General features: G+C 39.8%; 1 protein-coding gene across 1 annotated transcript in view; it reads left to right on the forward strand.

Moving 5' to 3' along the window:
• Positions 1-16,960, forward strand: part of IQCJ (IQ motif containing J) — a 196,710-nt gene that overhangs the window by 172,762 nt on the left and 6,988 nt on the right. The window contains exon 3 of the mRNA XM_047752456.1: positions 6,040-6,120. Within this exon, the coding sequence (XP_047608412.1) occupies positions 6,040-6,120 (81 nt within the window). The remainder of the gene's footprint in view (positions 1-6,039; positions 6,121-16,960) is intronic.

A 16,960-nucleotide genomic window follows, 5' to 3' on the forward strand; every position in this document is an offset into this window, starting at 1 on the left:
AAAGATGTATTCTGATTTCATTTGTGGACAAATGCTTAGAGATTTTATAAGACATTAACCTGAGACCATGACTTTACATGTCTTCTAAAAATATAGTATTAGACTGATTAATAGGCATACATTGTCAGGAAGAAAGAAAGTGACCTATTGTTAATTGAGCATTTACAGTATACTCTGTACCAGTGAATGCCTACAGATGTTTCTTCATCGAATTCTGATTACGACCTTTTAATATAGGCATTATTATTTCCATTTTACTGATGAGAAAAGAGGCTCAGAGAGCTTTCAGCACTTGTCTAAGTAGACTCAGCTAAGAAAGGTGAGGATGGGAATGAAGCTTAGGTTCAAAGCCACCAGAACCCCTGCTTGCAACTGCTAAGTCCCGCTGTCAAATCTATGTGAGTGTTGCCACACTTGACTGTGGGCACTGCATTTAAAAAGCACATTGAGGAGTTCCTGTCGTGGCGCAGTGGTTAACGAATCCGACTAGGAACGATGAGGTGGCGGGTTCGGTCCCTGCCCTTACTCAGGGGGTTAACGATCCGGCGTTGCCTTGAGCTGTGGTGTAGGTTGCAGACACGGCTCTGATCCCGTGTTGCTGTGGCTCTGGTGTAGGCTGGTGGCTACAGCTCCGATTAGACCCCTAGCCTGGGAACCTCAATATGCTGTGGGAGCGGCCCAAGAAATAGCAAAAAGACAAAAACAAAAACAAAAACAAAAACAAAAATAGCACATTGACATCCCCAAGGGTACCAGAGGCAGTTGCTTAAAACCTGACGGTTCTGGAACCACATGAAGCTACTAAAAAGGGCTGAGGATATGTGGCTTGGAGAAGAGAAATCTCAGAGGGAACATAACGGCTATTCCTAAACATTTGAAGGACTTTTCCTGTAAAAGAGGGCTATGTTGCTCATCTTGCTTTAGAAAGCAAAAGAAGGACCAATGAGCAGGATTTATGAAGCAACAGCTTTGAGACTCAGGAAAAAAAAAAAAAAATTGATAAATTTTGTGAAGACTCAGTCTGCCTAACAGAGTGGATTCTTTATTAAGGACTGAGCTTATAGATACTGGAAATGCCTGCGGACCATCCAACCTGCTGTTGAAAACATTCCTGACAATGAAAAAGCCTGGATTTGATTCCTCTTTCTGCTTTTTTTTTTTTTTTTTCCTTCTGGCTTTGTGAGTCTTGACAAGTTACTTAACCACCCTGAGTCTATTTCCCCATCTTTAAAAATGGCTTGATGGTCTCAGTGCATGCAATGAGACACCCATGATAGTGTTGTGCTTTCAGCATAGGCTCCTTCCCTACCCACCTGGGGGCTATTTGAACTAGACAGTCTCTCGGGTTCATTCCATCTCCGTGATTCTGAGGAAGAGCCATGTTCCCACTTGAAAAACCATTCATTTGATCAAATGAAGTTTCTGGCTTATCTCTGAATTTAATTTACCCTTATTTTGCCAGTTCTCATTAATATGAATAAATAAGAATAAAATAGATTTTCCTCCCACTTCTCATCACCACCATCACTAATTATATGCAGACAATAATAACAATTTTTTTTGGTTGAAAATAGAAAGATTTTTCCTTCTATGGAGATTAGTGTTGTAATGACATTAGATCAGTGGTTCTTCATCCTGGCTGCACTTAGAATCACCAGGGAGTTTAGTAAAAATCTATAAGCCTCACCCCGGACAAATCAAATATGAATCCCTGGGGGTGAGGGCCTAGAATTGGTATTTCTTAAAAGCTTCCTTCCTGTGATTCTAATAAGGGTCTGGGATTGAGAAGCAGTGGTCTACATGCATTTTAGATTTTTTATTTTTGGTTATTCAATAATCTCATTTAGCTTAATTCTCTGAGGACACACTTTCTCTGATGTTCAGCTCAGCTCATTTATTTATTAAATCTGCTATGCTATTTTTTCATTATTGATTTTAATGTAAGAAGTGAACTCCAGAAGTTTTTTTTTTTTTTTTCCTGCTAATTGACCACAACTCTATATTAAACCCCTTGCTAGCACCAACATGTCTTTCCCAGCTCTATGCTCTTAGGAAGATACGTGAAGATTAATGGTCTGTGTGACTTCTGCTTCCCCCCACCCCCCTTCTCTCCTCTTTCCCTCTCATTATCTAGAAGCCTGAGAAAGTAAAAGTTTCTGAAAATGGCCAATCTGCTTCCTCTGCTTATTTTTCCTGGTCATGATTGAGGAACTCCAGGGATGGGATTCAGAGTTTTCCCTCAAAACCTGCAGGCCTGTGGGGCAAGCTTCCCTTTCATGCTTCCCTGAACAGAGGTTGCCCATCCTAACAACTATACCCGTTTGCATGGAATTCCAAAGATTTTCTCGATCTGCTTCAGGGCAGGGCCATGTCCTTGAAAGCTGTCAAATTTGATTGAAAAATTGGTGTACTTTGAGTGAGCAGATTAGGCATTTCATTATAGCTGTAGCTGACTTAGGTGCTGATGTAAATCATTTCAGCTACTCGAAATGACCATAAGTTAAGCGATAGTGGTGTCATAGCTGGTGATCGGTTATTCCCTCTTGGAACATTACATTTATTCTGAATGCTCAGCAGGGTTTTGTGGTAGACGGTTGGAGGGGAGGGAGGGGAAGCTGCAACTCCTTTCTTCTTGAGACCATATGCAAGGCTGGGTGCGTTTTGTATTCTCTCTCTCAGTGAAGCTTGGCATGTGCCCATGCACAGAGAAGAGCAATTACTAAGGCCATTAATTAGGAGGCTGTTTATGACTCCATTGTTTTTGAGAATCATTTATTAACTTAAGTAAGACCTTAGGCTGACTGCTGTTTTTTTTTTTTTTTTTTTTTTGTCAATGTTGAATCAGGCTGGGTATCAGAATAGGAAATGTATGATTGTAAGTTAAACATTCTCCTGATGTATAATCACTTTATTAATGACAGGCAATTATTTATAGAATGAACTAGAGTCATCCAGTTTAAACCTCCAGGTGTTTGTAGTGTATGGTTTGTTAAGGATATATAAATTATAATTCCAAATGAATAAATTTGTTAATATTATAAAGTTTTTTTCTTTGTGAAGACTTGAGCATTGTCTTTGGTTGCTACATAGCAACAGGCCCCACAATACCTGACATATACCTCTATTTCCCAGTTTGCTAAAATTTGTTATTAAGGGGCTTAATTTACAATATTTAAAGTATTCTTTTTATAAGGCTGTTGTTCCAAGACCATAGAATTATAAAAATGATTCTTGCCGTGTTTACTGACACTGCATTAGGTCTCTCTGTGTTTCCTCCTTAATAACGTCCATCACATTTGTAATAAATTGTTTAATATCCATCTTCTCTTAGATTGTAGGACCTAAGAAAAGGAACCATATCTAGTGTTTTCATCATTATATCCCCCATGTTTTGCATTGTTCCTGGAACATAAGAGACATTGAATATATGCGTTAATGAGTGAATAAGAATAAATTAATAGTGGTCTCTGAATGCCAGTGGCATAGACAGGACTGATGTTTTCCTTGGCCCTCAACACACCACCTGGGCAACCACAAAGCTATCTTGGGCTGATAGCACCACCTCGTGGCCTAGTGTGAATACAGCTGATCTACCATGTTTTCCTCTTCACTGGTTATTCCTTTCTCAAGAGGAGAAAATACTTTGGAAGTTAATCCTTGTCGTGCAGCTCAATATCAAGAAAACAAACAACCCAATCAAAGAAGATCTAAATATACATTTCTCCAAAGAAGACATATAGATGGCCAAAAAACCTGTGAAAAGATGCTCCATGTTGCTAATTATTAGAGAAATGTAAATCAAAACTAAAATGAGGTATCACCTCACACCAGTCAGAATGGCCCCATCATCAAAACATCTACAAATATTTACCGTAAGATCCAGCAATCCCACTCTTTGGCATATTTAGAGGAAACGCTAATTTGAAAAAATACATGCACCCAGTGTTCATTGCAACACTATTTATAACAGCCAAGACATGGAAGCAACCTAAGTGTCCATCAACAGACAACTAGATAAAGGAGATATGATGTATATATATAATGGAATATTACTCAGCCATAAAAAGAATGAAATAATTATATTTGGAGCAACATGGATGAACCTAGACATTTTCATACTAAGTGAAGTAACCCAGGCAGAAAAAAAAAGTATCATGTGATAACAATTATATGTGGAATCTAAACAAACAAAAACCCCAAATGAACCTATTTCCAAAACAGAAAGAGATTCACAAACAGAGAAAACAAACTTACAGTTACCAAAGGCAAGGAAACAGGGAGGGATAAAATAGGTGTTTGAGGGATAGGAGATTTACAATATTACATATTGTAAATTACATATTTTGTCTTTTTAGGGCCACACCCATGGCCTATGGAGGTTCCCAGGGTAGGGGTCCAATTGGAGCTGTAGCCACCAGCCTATGCCACAGCCACAGCAACGCCAGATCTGAGCCATGTCTTTGACCTACACCACAGCTCATGGCAACACCAGATTCTTAACCCACTGAGTGAGGCCAGGGATTGAACCCGTGTCCTCATGGATGCTACTTGGGTTTCTTCACTGCTGAGCCATGACAGGAACTCCTACAATATTGTATTAGTTTCAGATGTACAACATAGTGATTTAAAATTTTTATTAATTAGACTCCATTTAAAGTTATTACAAAATATTGGCTATTTTCCTTATGTTGTACAATATATCCTTGTAGCTTATTTATTTTATACATAGTAGTTTGTACCTCTTTATCCTCTTCCCCAATTTTGACTCTTTCCCCTTCCTTCTCCCCACTCTCTGGAAACCACTCATCTGTTCTCTGTATTTGTGAGTCTATTTCTGTTTTGTTATATTCATTTATTATTTTTTAGATTCTAGATGTAAGTGATAACACACAGTATTTGTCTGTGTTTGACTTATTTCACTAAGCATAGTATCCCAAGGTCTGTCCATGCTGTTGCAAATGACAAGATTTCATTTCTTTTTTATGGGTGAAGAGTATTCCAGTACACACATGTGCGCACGTACACACACACACACACCACATCTTCTTTATCCATTCATCTATTGGTGGATACTTAGGTTGCATCCATATTTGGCTATTGGACATAATGCTACTATGAACATCGAAGGTACATGTATCTTTTTAAATTGGTGTTTTTGTTTTTTTTGGATTCTACTCCTTTGTTTTAATATCTTCCTTATGTATATTACCTTTTACATCTCAACTTAGCTAATTCCTGTCTACAAAACCCAGAACAACTACTACAGTCTCCAGGAAGACTTCCCTGACCATTTAAGCCCCCAGAGACTGTCTTATAAGTTCATAGGAGCAATGGCAATATATTCATAGTCCTCCATCTTTCTCCAGGGCAGATTCCAGGGAGAAAGGCTCAATGGTAGTGACATCATTGAAATTAATGAGATTCTCTCTACAGTTTACTAGTTGAACAGTATCATGGCATTTGTAACACTCTACTTATGATTTTTCTTCTCCCGAAATGGTTGAGTATTCTGCTTTCCTCTTTGTTTAAAGTAAATGATTTACATATCATACATATGAATGTTGAGGTAAATGGCAGAAATCAGAAAAAGCAACGTTAAAAGGCAAAACAATGTTTTCTTTGTTTCTTTCTTCTTCTTTTTTTTTTTTTTTTGTCTTTTTAGGGCCACACCTAAAGCATATGGAAGTTCCCAGGCTAGGGGTCAAATTGGGGCTATAGCCACTGGCCTACACCACAGCCACAGCAACATGGGATCCTTAACCCACTGAGCAAGGCCAGGGATGGAACCCACATCCTCATGGATATTAGTCAGGTTCCTTACTGCTGAGCCACAGTGGGAACTCCCAGCATTTTCTTTCTATGATATGTTTATTTATCCACCATCCATCAATAGGAACTTTTAGGACTCTATTAATAAATTAAAATGAACAAAATTATACATATAATTGCTTTTTTGATTAAATCTAAATTGGCATTATTATTGATGTAAATGTCGACATTATGGATTCAGCTATATTGAGGCATTATTTCTGTTTATAGTCACCAGCTGGCCATGGATGTGGAGAATAATATTGAAAAATATCACCTTAATCTACAGCCCTTGGAATCAAAGGTTAAAATGTAAGTTATTTCAAAGTTTACATTAAAGCATTTACTAATAGTTCTTGTTCAATTAACCTTTGAAATATTCTGAAATTTTGGGGTATAAGAATTACACGTTTATTTCACATTTATGTGTTACACATTATTCCTTCCTTGTTCTAAGCAGCAGCAAAGCTGCTTTGGGCACATAGTACCATGTCCTGGATAATGTAGAAAATTCTTTATCATTTCTTGTTTTCTTTTCCTTTTAAGCAGAGTGATATTCTTCAACTTCCACTAGTATTCTCCACTTTCTTCTTAGTAACTTGATTAATTCCACCTTAGAACAACTTGCTTATTTTTTACCTTAGGCCATTTCTTTTACACACACACACACACACACACACACACACACACACACACACTCTTTCAACCCTCTTCCTTCTTCCTGTTTCCAATCCAGCTCTTGTCCAGTTATTTTAGGAAAATATCTCCTCCCTTTCTTTCTCACTTCTTGTCCTTTTCTTTCTTAGTCTCTCTTAAATACTAGGCCGAATGAAAGTCCCTTTTCCCCACTACAAATGAGTATTGAATACTGCTAAACATACCTATTAACATATTAACAAAAATGATACTGTTATAAGTTCCAAAGTGAGGTAGGCTGTTTTGGAACAAAATAAAAATCTTCTAAAATTTTTAAGTAGAGAAGGGGCCTGTCATAATCACCTTAGAAGCAGTTTTAAACTATTGTTTGCTCTCTTCAATCCTTCCCAGTTCAGATTTTCCTTCAGGAACGCGTTATAAGCATTATCAAGCATTATCAGTGAGGGTATGTATAATCTCTGCCTGACACTCCACTACTCTCTCCCACACATGCACGCACGCACACACACATGGACACGAACACAGCTTAACATTCTGAGAAGCATGTATCTGGAAAATTTAAACATGTCTGAGCTTTGCTAGACATGAAAGAGAAATCTTACAGAAAAGAAGACACTTTGAGGAAGGAAGCCTTGAGGTATACAACTTTGAAGAACAGTAAGCCATCACTGAATTTCGAAATTGAAGCAGAAATGACACAGATATACAATGTCCTGCTGGATAAAAGCAAATATTAATACGCATCCCTGTATAGTTGCATTAACCTTGGTCATCAGTGAAAAGCTTGCCTCTCAAGGTAAAGTTCAGACGTGGCTTCTGAACCTGTTGGATCCCATGCTAGGTAGTTTGGCACCACACTTACTAAGTGAATAATGAATCAGGCTCCTGAATTGTTTTATGTAAGCAGGGTGTCAGCCACACTACACAAGATGTTAGTTTCCAAATATAGGTTGTTTTATCCTTAGAAATTTTCTCATTAAGATAACGTCTTCTTAGCTCGAAGAGTGCTGGAAAGGAAAGCTGGTTGTGTGAAAAATTAGCGTTTAATTTGAATCCTGAAATGAAGTTAAGAACCCTCCCTGGTCCTTTTTAGTTTTCATCATCTACAGTCCATAGCGGCAGAGGGGCAGGTGGCAGGGGGAGGAGCCCGCAAAGGGAAAAAATATCTGTGCCTGAGCATCCAGCAAGCTCAGAGAGTCTAGGATTTTATGTGCATCTGGTTTGATGGAGGAGTCTCAGCTCAGTGAGGTGCAAACAGAATGGTTTTTATCTCTTCTAATAACTCTGAACCCCGTTTCCACTCACCGGAAGGGGCTGAGGGAGAGAAAACTTAATCTTACCCAATAATGGAATTTGAGTCCCATCGGAGAATTTAGTCCAGTTCAGTGACTCTTGTCTAATCTGGTTATTAAATTTTTAACTCTCATGACAGGTTGAACATCTCCCCTGTACATACATCACACTTCCCTCTCTCCCCCCCTCTGCCCTCTCTCCCTCCCTCTGCCCTCTGCTCTTTTCACTCTTCCCTCCTTTTCTAGTGTCACCTCTCCCACTCTCTGAGTGCTAAACACCAAGGCTGCCCCAGGTTTCCCATTGGTGGTGAACACATGCAACCCCAGGCAGTTCTTTCCTTAGAAACACCTCTGTTCCTGTCTCCCCCGACCCACCTCCTCAGCAGTGTCCCTTGCTTTTCTGGGACCGTATCCCCCAGGCTGACCTTGGCATCCTCAACAGGGAGGATCTTGGCAGACCTCCATCCCCGATACCCAAGGAACCTGCAGAGCACTGGGTATGAAAGATGGGGTTTTGTCCCATGTTCCAGAATCACTGTCAAACTTCACAGACTTTCTCTTAGCATCTTCTGTTTTCTCTGGTTGGAACCATCTAGACATCTACCTTTCCCTGGTAGAGGAGGGGTTGGAGAAATGGAGGTTACTGCACCACAACATCTGCTTTCCTGGAAACTCTCCAAACCCTTCTCTGATGAAGAGAGAGCAATAGGTTCCAATGAAGGTTTTCTGGATGGTCCAGCCCCTGCATGCCCCTGCATCTTGGCAGGCCAGTCTTGGCATGGAAGAGATAAGGAAGGGTGAAAACTGCTCTCAGGTGTGGGCTGCCTCCATGGTGTACCTTTACTAGTGGGAACTCAGGTGGGGGTCAGATGGGGAAGGAAAGGGTCTCAGTTGTTCCCCAAGACTCAGGACAACAGAAAAAGGAAATAATTTGGTAAGAAAGCCTAAACCTGTACGTGGCAGTGCAGAGTATCAGTGGAAGTAATCAGTTGCCTTCAGGAAAGAACTTATAGGTTCTAGAGAATTTAGAGGAACTGTCAGAGAGGGTGCCTCCCCTGGTTCAGGAATGCCACCATTAAGAGGTAATTTTGAGTTTTAGGCTTGAAGGATTAAAGAATTGCATCACAAGGGCAAGAGCAATCAAAATTTCATGGCTAATAATAAAAAGTCACTTTGGGGAGGTGATGGGCAGGTTTTCTGAAGATCAAGCCAAGGCAGTCCTCTTAAGTCAAAACATTTAGTGAAAGCAAAAGTAATAGTGAGAGCACCACAAGGAACGCTCCCCGTGCAACTCTTAAGACTGAAGGTGAAAGAATTCTTAAGGACCAAGGCTGCCTAGTGTCTGGGAACGAATGCATACAGCAGAGGAGTACGGGTTTTAGCATGGAGGCCTGACCACAAAGGGAGGAAACAAGACACTCCAAATGCCATCCAACCTCTGCCCTTCAGGTTAGGGTCACATCTTGCATGTTGCAGTGAGATCTAAAAACGCATCTTCCAAATACAAACCATCATTTAAGAGTTATTCATTAACCATGTACAGTCCCTCTCTTAGTGTTTTAACCATATTTATTTTGTGAACAATACTGATCCATGAAATACAAATGCTCTTTTAAAAGTCTGCTCCTTAAATGTGTTCAATTCCTCTCCTTACTTTTTATTAATATATTTTATTTAGTGATGAAATAACATATAGATTCTAAAAGGGAGAGAGAGAAACAGAGACAGACAGACATAAGAAGGAAGATAAGTCTCAAAACAATGTCAGAGACATTTCTCAATATAACCTTGTTTAACTGCATTTGTTTGAGAGTAATACCTATCAACTTCAGTCCCAAGTTTAATTAAAAGAAGATACAAGAAGTTCCCACTGTGGCTCAGCGGATTAAGAACCTGACTAGTATCCATGAAGATGGAGGTTTGATCCCTGGCCTCACTCAGTGGATAAGGATCTGGTGTTGCCATGAGCTGTGGTGTAGTTCGCAGATGTGTCTTGGATCTGGCATTGCTGTTTGACCCCCAGCCTGGGAACTTCCATATGACTTGGGTATAGCCCTAAAAAGACAAAGATAGATAAATAAAATAATTTATTTAAAAGCTGAAAAAAAAAGAAGTTACGAGAGGAATTCCCTTGTAACATCAAGTTAAGAATCTACCATTGTCACTGCAATAGCACGGGTTCAGTCCTTGGCCCAGGAATTTTCACATGTTGTAGGCATGGCCAAAAAAAAAAAAAAAAAAAAAGACATGAGAGAAAAGGGCTTGAGAGCATGAACTGGAATTAGAGCACCTTAGGTTCAAATCCCAGCTCTGCTTCTTAACCTGCTGTGTGACCTTGGGAGCATTGCTTACCTCTCTGGGCCTCAGCTTCACTCTTCTGTAAAATGAGAACACTAACCATGTCTTAAAGGATTGTAGTGAGCATTCAATGAGAAGATCCAAGGAAAACATTTAGCCTAGTTTGTCTTTTTCATGAAATTGTAACTTTTCCAAACATATTTTTATGTCGAGCTAATAAAATGTTGCCAGTAAGGATCCTCAGGAATCCAGCATATCATTTCTTTTTTTAATTTTTATATAATTATTTTTATTTTTTATTATAGCTGGTTTACAGTGTTTTGTCAGTTCTCTACTGTACAGCATATTGACCCAGTTACACATACATGTATACATTCTTTTTTCTCACATTATCATGCTCCATCATAAGTGACTAGATGTAGTTCCCAGTGCTACACAACAGGATCTCATTGCTTATCCATTCCAAAGGCAATAATCTGCATCTACCAACCCTAAATTCCCAATCCATCTCACTCACTCCCCCTCCCCCTTGGCAGCATATCATTTCAATGTACATAACATGAACATATTATTTTAAAATGTTTGAAAGCATTTGATTTTCTTAAGTAATTATCATGATTTATTGAGGACCTCTATTTGTCAGGTTTGGGGTTAAGTGATTTAAATACTTTATCCTTGACTCCTTGCAAGAATTCCAAAGAAGTTATTGTTGTTCTCATTTTGTGCTTAAGCAAAATGTAGGCCAGTAAGTTTAGTATTTTTGCCCAAGGCCACACCTAATGAGAAGCAAAACTGTGCCAGAATCTGTATCACTCTAAACACATTTCATTTCTGGGAGGTTCCAGTTCAAGATGGCAACATAGGGAGATCCTGAACCACCTTCTCCCACAGCTGCATGTGGAACAGTTTTCCCTGAAAAAAACTAAAAACTGGTTCATTGACCGCTTCACATTGGGCAAACAAGAGGGAGAACACACCAAAGCGGGTAGGAAAGGCTGAGACACAGTCTCTCCATAAACCCCAGCCCTGGTGTTATGACCCACAGTTGGGAGGGAACTCAAAACACTGAGTTCTCTGAGAAGCAAAGTTTTATACTCCACATGGAGCAGCCCAGTTTTCAAGACCAAAACCTGAGAGATGAGCCCCCAAAACATCTGGCTTTGAAAACTATGGGGCTCCTGCCCACAAAACCCCAGAGTCTGTGGTGAACTGAGGAATATCTCTTACAGGGCAGTTGGACTTGCTCACCCCATGGCTTTGTGCAGAAGCAGCCCTTGAAAAGAGCGCCCTGACCTTATGTGAAAGAAACTCATTTGCTAATGTTTTTTGTTTTGTTTTTAAGAACTTTATTGAGTATAATTCATACACCAGAAAAAACACATTCAGTGTATACAATTTGATGGGCTTAAGACGTATGCATTCATTTGTGATACCATCACCATAATTATGGTAATAAACATATCCATCACTTCCCAAAGTTTTCTTATGTCCTTTTATGGTTTTGAATTTTTGTGGTAATACCCATTATGAGATCGTCCCTATTAAGTTTTTCATTTGCTGATTTTAAAGCTGGTGACCCCAGCACACAGGCTGCTGTGTACAGTGGAGAGGTAGGGGCTGAACTGTTACCAATGGAGGCAGAGTTCTTAAACAACTACCACTCCCAGGGCACAGTAGGAGGCAACAGACCCAGCAGCTTAGTCTGTGTGGAAGAGGAAGGCTTCTCATTAAGTACACATCTAAAATAGAGATTCAAAAAACAATAGAAGAAATCAATAAAACCAAGAGCTGATTCTTTGAAAAGGTAAACAAAATTGACAAACCTCTGGCTAGACTCACCAAGAAGAAGGGAGAAAAAAACCCAAATAAACAAAATAAGAAATGAAAAGGGAAAAGTCACAATGGATACTACAGAAATACAAAAAAATCATGAGAGAATACTATGAACAATTGTATACCAACAAATTTGACAACCTAGAAGAAATGGACAACTTTCTAGAGACTCACAGCCTGCCAAAACTGAATCAAGAAGAACTAGATTAACTGAACAGACTGATCACTAGAAATGAAATTGAATATGTCATAAAAACACTTCCCACAAATAAAAGTCCAGGACCAGATGGCTTCACAGGTGAATTCTACCAAACATACAAAGGGGAACTTATACCCATCCCCCTTAAATTTTTTCAAAAGGTTGAAGAAGAAGGAACGCTCCCAAAGACATTCTATGATGCCACCATCACCCTAATTCCAAAACCAGGCAAAGATACTACCAAAAAAGAAAACTATAAGCAAATATCTTTTTCTTTTTTTCTTTTTTTTTGGGGGGGGTCTTTTTGCCTTTTCTTGAGCCACTCTCATGGCATATGGAGGTTCCCAGGCTAGGGGTCTCATTGGAGCTGTAGCCACCGGCCTATGCCAGAGCCATAGCAACACGGGATCTGATCTGCGTCTGCAACCCACACCACAGCTCACGGCAATGCCAGATCCTTAACCCACTGAGCAAGGCCAAGGATTGAACCCACAACCTCATGGTTCCTAGTCGAATTTGTTAACCACTGTGCCATGATGGGAACTCCTAGGCCAATATCTTTGATGAATATAGACACAAAAATTCCCAACAAAATTTTATCTAACAACATATAAAAAAGATCATACACCACGACCAGGTGGGATTCATCCCAGGTTCACAAGGATGGCTCAACATATGCAAATCAATCAATGTCATACACCACATTAACAAAAGAAATTCAAAAACCACATGATCATCTCAATAGATGCAGAAAAGGCAAAGTGGGTATAGAGGGAACGTACCTTAACATAGTAAAAGCCATTTATGACAAACTCACAGCAAATATAATACTCAATGGAGAAAAGCTGAAAGCTTTCCCACCAAAATCTGGAACAAGACAAGGATGCCCATTCTCACCACTGTCTTTCAACAGAGTACTGGAAGTCCTACCCACAGCAATCAGACAAAAAAAAGAAATAAAAAGCATCCAAATACGAAGAGAAGAGGTAAAATTATCACTGTATGCAGATGACATGATACTATATATAGAAAACCCTAAAGACTCAACCCCAAAACTACCTGAACTGATCATCAAATTTAGTAAAGTAGCAGGATATAAGATTAACATTCAGAAATTGGTCCCATTTCTGTGTACTAACAGTGAAATATTAGAAAAGGAATACAAAAATACAATACCTTTTAAAATCACACCCCCCAAAAATCAAATACCTCGGAATATGCCTGACCAAGGAGGTAAAGGGCTTATATGCTAAGAACTATGAAACTTTAATCAAGGAAATTAAAGGAAATGCAAAGAAATGGAAAGCTATCCCATGCTCCCGGGTTGGAAAAATTGATAGTGTAAAAATGGCCATACTACCCAAAACAATCTACAGATTCAATGAAATCCCTGTCAAATTACCCATGACATTTTTCACAGAACTACAACAAACAATCCAAAAATTTATATGGAACAACAAAAACCCCAGAATTGCCAAAGCAATCCTGAGGAACGAAAACCAAGCAGGAGGCATCACTCTCCCAGACTTCAGGCAGTATTACAAAGCCTCAGTCATCAATAGAGTGTGGTACTGGTACCAAAACAGACATACAGACACCAGTGGAACAGAATAGAAAACCTAGAAATAAGCCTAGACACATATGGTCAATTAATCTTTGACAAGGGAGGCAAGAACATAAAATGGGAAAAAGACCATCTTTTCAGCAAGTATTGCTGGGAAACCTGGACAGCTGCATGCAAATCAGTGAAACTAGAACACACCCTCACACCATGCACAAAAATAAACTCAAAATGGCTTCAAGACTTAAATATAAGACAAGACGCCATCAAACTCCTGCAAGAGAACATAGGCAAAACATTCTCTGACATCAACCTTATGAATATTTTAAAAGCAAAACTAAACCAATGAGACCTAATCAAACTGACAAACTTTTGCACAGCAAAGGAAACCCAAAAGAAAACAAAAAGACAACTTACAGAATGGGAGAAAATAGTTTCAAATGATGCAACTTACAAGGGCCTAATATCTAGAATATGGAAACAACTTATACAACTCAAATGCAAAAAAACCAACAACCCAATGGAAAAATGGGCAAAATACATGAATAGACATTTCTCCAAGGACAATATACAGATGGCCAACAAGCACATGAAACAATGCTCAACATCACTGATTATTAGAGAAATGCAAATCAAAACTACCACAAGATACCACCTCACACCAGTCAGAATGGCCATTGCTAATAAGTCCACAAATAACAAATGCTGGAGGGGGTATGGAGAAAAGGGAACCCTCCTGCACTGTTGGTGGGAATGGAAGCTGGTACAACCACTATGGAGAACAGTATGGAGGTACCTTAGAAAACTATACATAGAACTACCATGTGACCCAGCAATCCCACTCTTGGGCATATATCCGGACAAAACTTTCCTTAAAAAAGACATATGCACCCTCATATTCATTACAGCACTGTTCACAATAGCCAAGACGTGGACACAATCCAGATGTCCATCAACAGATGACTGGATTAGGAAGATGTGGTATATATACACAATGGACTACTACTTGGCTATAAAAAAGAACAAAATAATGCCATTTGCAGCAACATGGATGGAACTAGAGACGCTCATCCTAAGTCAGAAAGAAAAAGACAAATACCATATGATATCACTTGTGTGTGGAATCTAATATATGGTACAAATGAACCTTTCCACAGAAAAGAAAATCAGGGACTTGGAGAATAGACTTGTGGTTGCCAAGGGGGAGGGGGAGGGTGTGGGAATGGATGGGGTGCTTGGGGTTAATAGATGCAGACTATTGCCTTTGGAATGGCAATGACATCCAGCTGTGTAGCACTGGGAACTATGTCTAGTCGCTTATGATGGAACACATAATGTGAGAAAAAGGAATGTATACCTGTATGTGTAACTGGGTCACCATGTTTCACAGTAGAAAAAATTGTATTGGAGAAATAACAATAAAATAAAATATGATAAAATAATACATACATATATATATATATACATACATACATGTCTAAGGGCTGACTCTAAACCTGAGACCTTGAAGAATGGTCACTATCTTCAAGCTCTCCCTCTGCCATACTCCAGAGCATCAGCATCTCTGGGAGGGGGAGCTCTCATATGTGTCTGGTGCCCCCATTTTCACATCTGGTGCCCTGGTTATTGTGGCTTCCACCCAGGGGATATTACCTCTGATCCTCTCCTGGCCCTGGAGGCCTGGCTCCTCCAGGGCCAGGAGTATATTATATACTACTACTGTATATAATATATACAGTCTTGTGATCCCACAAGACTGTATATATTATATGTATATTACACATGGTCACTGCCCTCAAGGGCTTCATGCTGTAGTGGAGGAAAAGATCTCATTGGAAAAGAGGTATGTGGACCAGGCTAATTGAATACTCTTCTTTTTGAGTTGTTAATATCTCCCAGAGCTACTGTTCCCTTGCACAGATTCAGTTGCCTCTATGTGCCTTATTTCTGAAGTGCCATCTCAGCCTTCACAAGAAAAGAGTGCTCCAAAGCCAAGACCCAAGTGCCCCAAATTCCCATCTATGAGGGAGTTGGGGGTTGGTGACAGTCAAAGTGGTCATTGGTGTTGGTGAACAAGCTTTCAGAAAGATCCAAAAGAACATAACTCTGTGGTAATTAGGAAGTACCAACAGCCACAGGAGTGAGCCAAAGCCAGGTGTTACAAACTGAGCAGAAACTGGAGTGGAAGGGGAGCAGGCTAGAGATAATGGGCAATGCTATAGGAAGCTGCCTGTTGCCTGCAGTATCCCTTTCCTGGCATTTGGGCAGGTCTGTGTCCAGATACAAGGCTGTAGCAGATACCACATAATACAAACATGGCAAATCTGTTGAGGTAGCTTTTAGTTGCCTGTAGAAAATTTAACAGAGGCTTAAACAAATAGTGTCTACTCAGAGTTGTTGCTATGTGATAAGCCAAAGCCATCATCTAGCTCCCTTATCCATTTCTGCCTTTTGCAAAACCATGAAGAGGGAGCTCATGGTCCCCCTTCTAGGGTCATGAAATGTCTCATTCCCCAGAAATGTAATGGGGAGACAGGGGAAATTGGTCCAAGTTGGTCGCTTCCCATCTGGTCCCCTAGACTTGGCCAGGACTCTTGGTTGCAAGTAATAGAAACTCAATTCAAACTAACTTGTGTATAAAGAGATTAGATCACCCACAGAAATACCCAGGGGCTAGTGTGCTTCATACAATATCATCAGGCATCTCTGTCTTTTGTAAGCTCTCTTCTCTACATTATTGCTTCATTCTCTCCCAACATTGTGGCAAAATGACCATGGACGGCTCTAGACTTACATCCTACCAGTTGAAAGACTCCAGGTACAAGAGGGAGCTTCTTTCTCAGCAGCCGCTTATTGGCCTGACTTGAGCTGTGTGTGCATCAGTGAACTAATCACTGCCCTCTTATTGGTCAGCCCTAGCACATGGGCTACTCTCTACAGTGGAGAGCAAGGATCCACCCCACCCACAGCTCTTTGGTTGAGGGTTGGCCGGTCCCCAAGGGAAAGTGGGTCTGGAGCCAAAAGGAAGAGAAATTAATGTCGGGTAGGCAAAACCTACCACTTTGATGATAATAATGCCTTCCCCACAGCCCACTTATGGTAAGGATTGAGTGGGAGAATACATATAAAAACTGCTATATGGAATTAGCTGTTATTTCCCAAGATACTCAGACTCGTGTCTTCTTTCATGGTGCCCCCTTTTTCCTTTTCACAAATTCAGCTTACCTGGGTAATAATGTATTTTAAAATTTTTAAAATTATTGAGTAACACTGAAGAACTACTAACTTTCACACAAAAATCCAGATTTCTGA

Source organism: Phacochoerus africanus, chromosome 1 (assembly GCF_016906955.1).
Source record: "Phacochoerus africanus isolate WHEZ1 chromosome 1, ROS_Pafr_v1, whole genome shotgun sequence".
Taxonomy (NCBI): domain Eukaryota; kingdom Metazoa; phylum Chordata; class Mammalia; order Artiodactyla; family Suidae; genus Phacochoerus; species Phacochoerus africanus.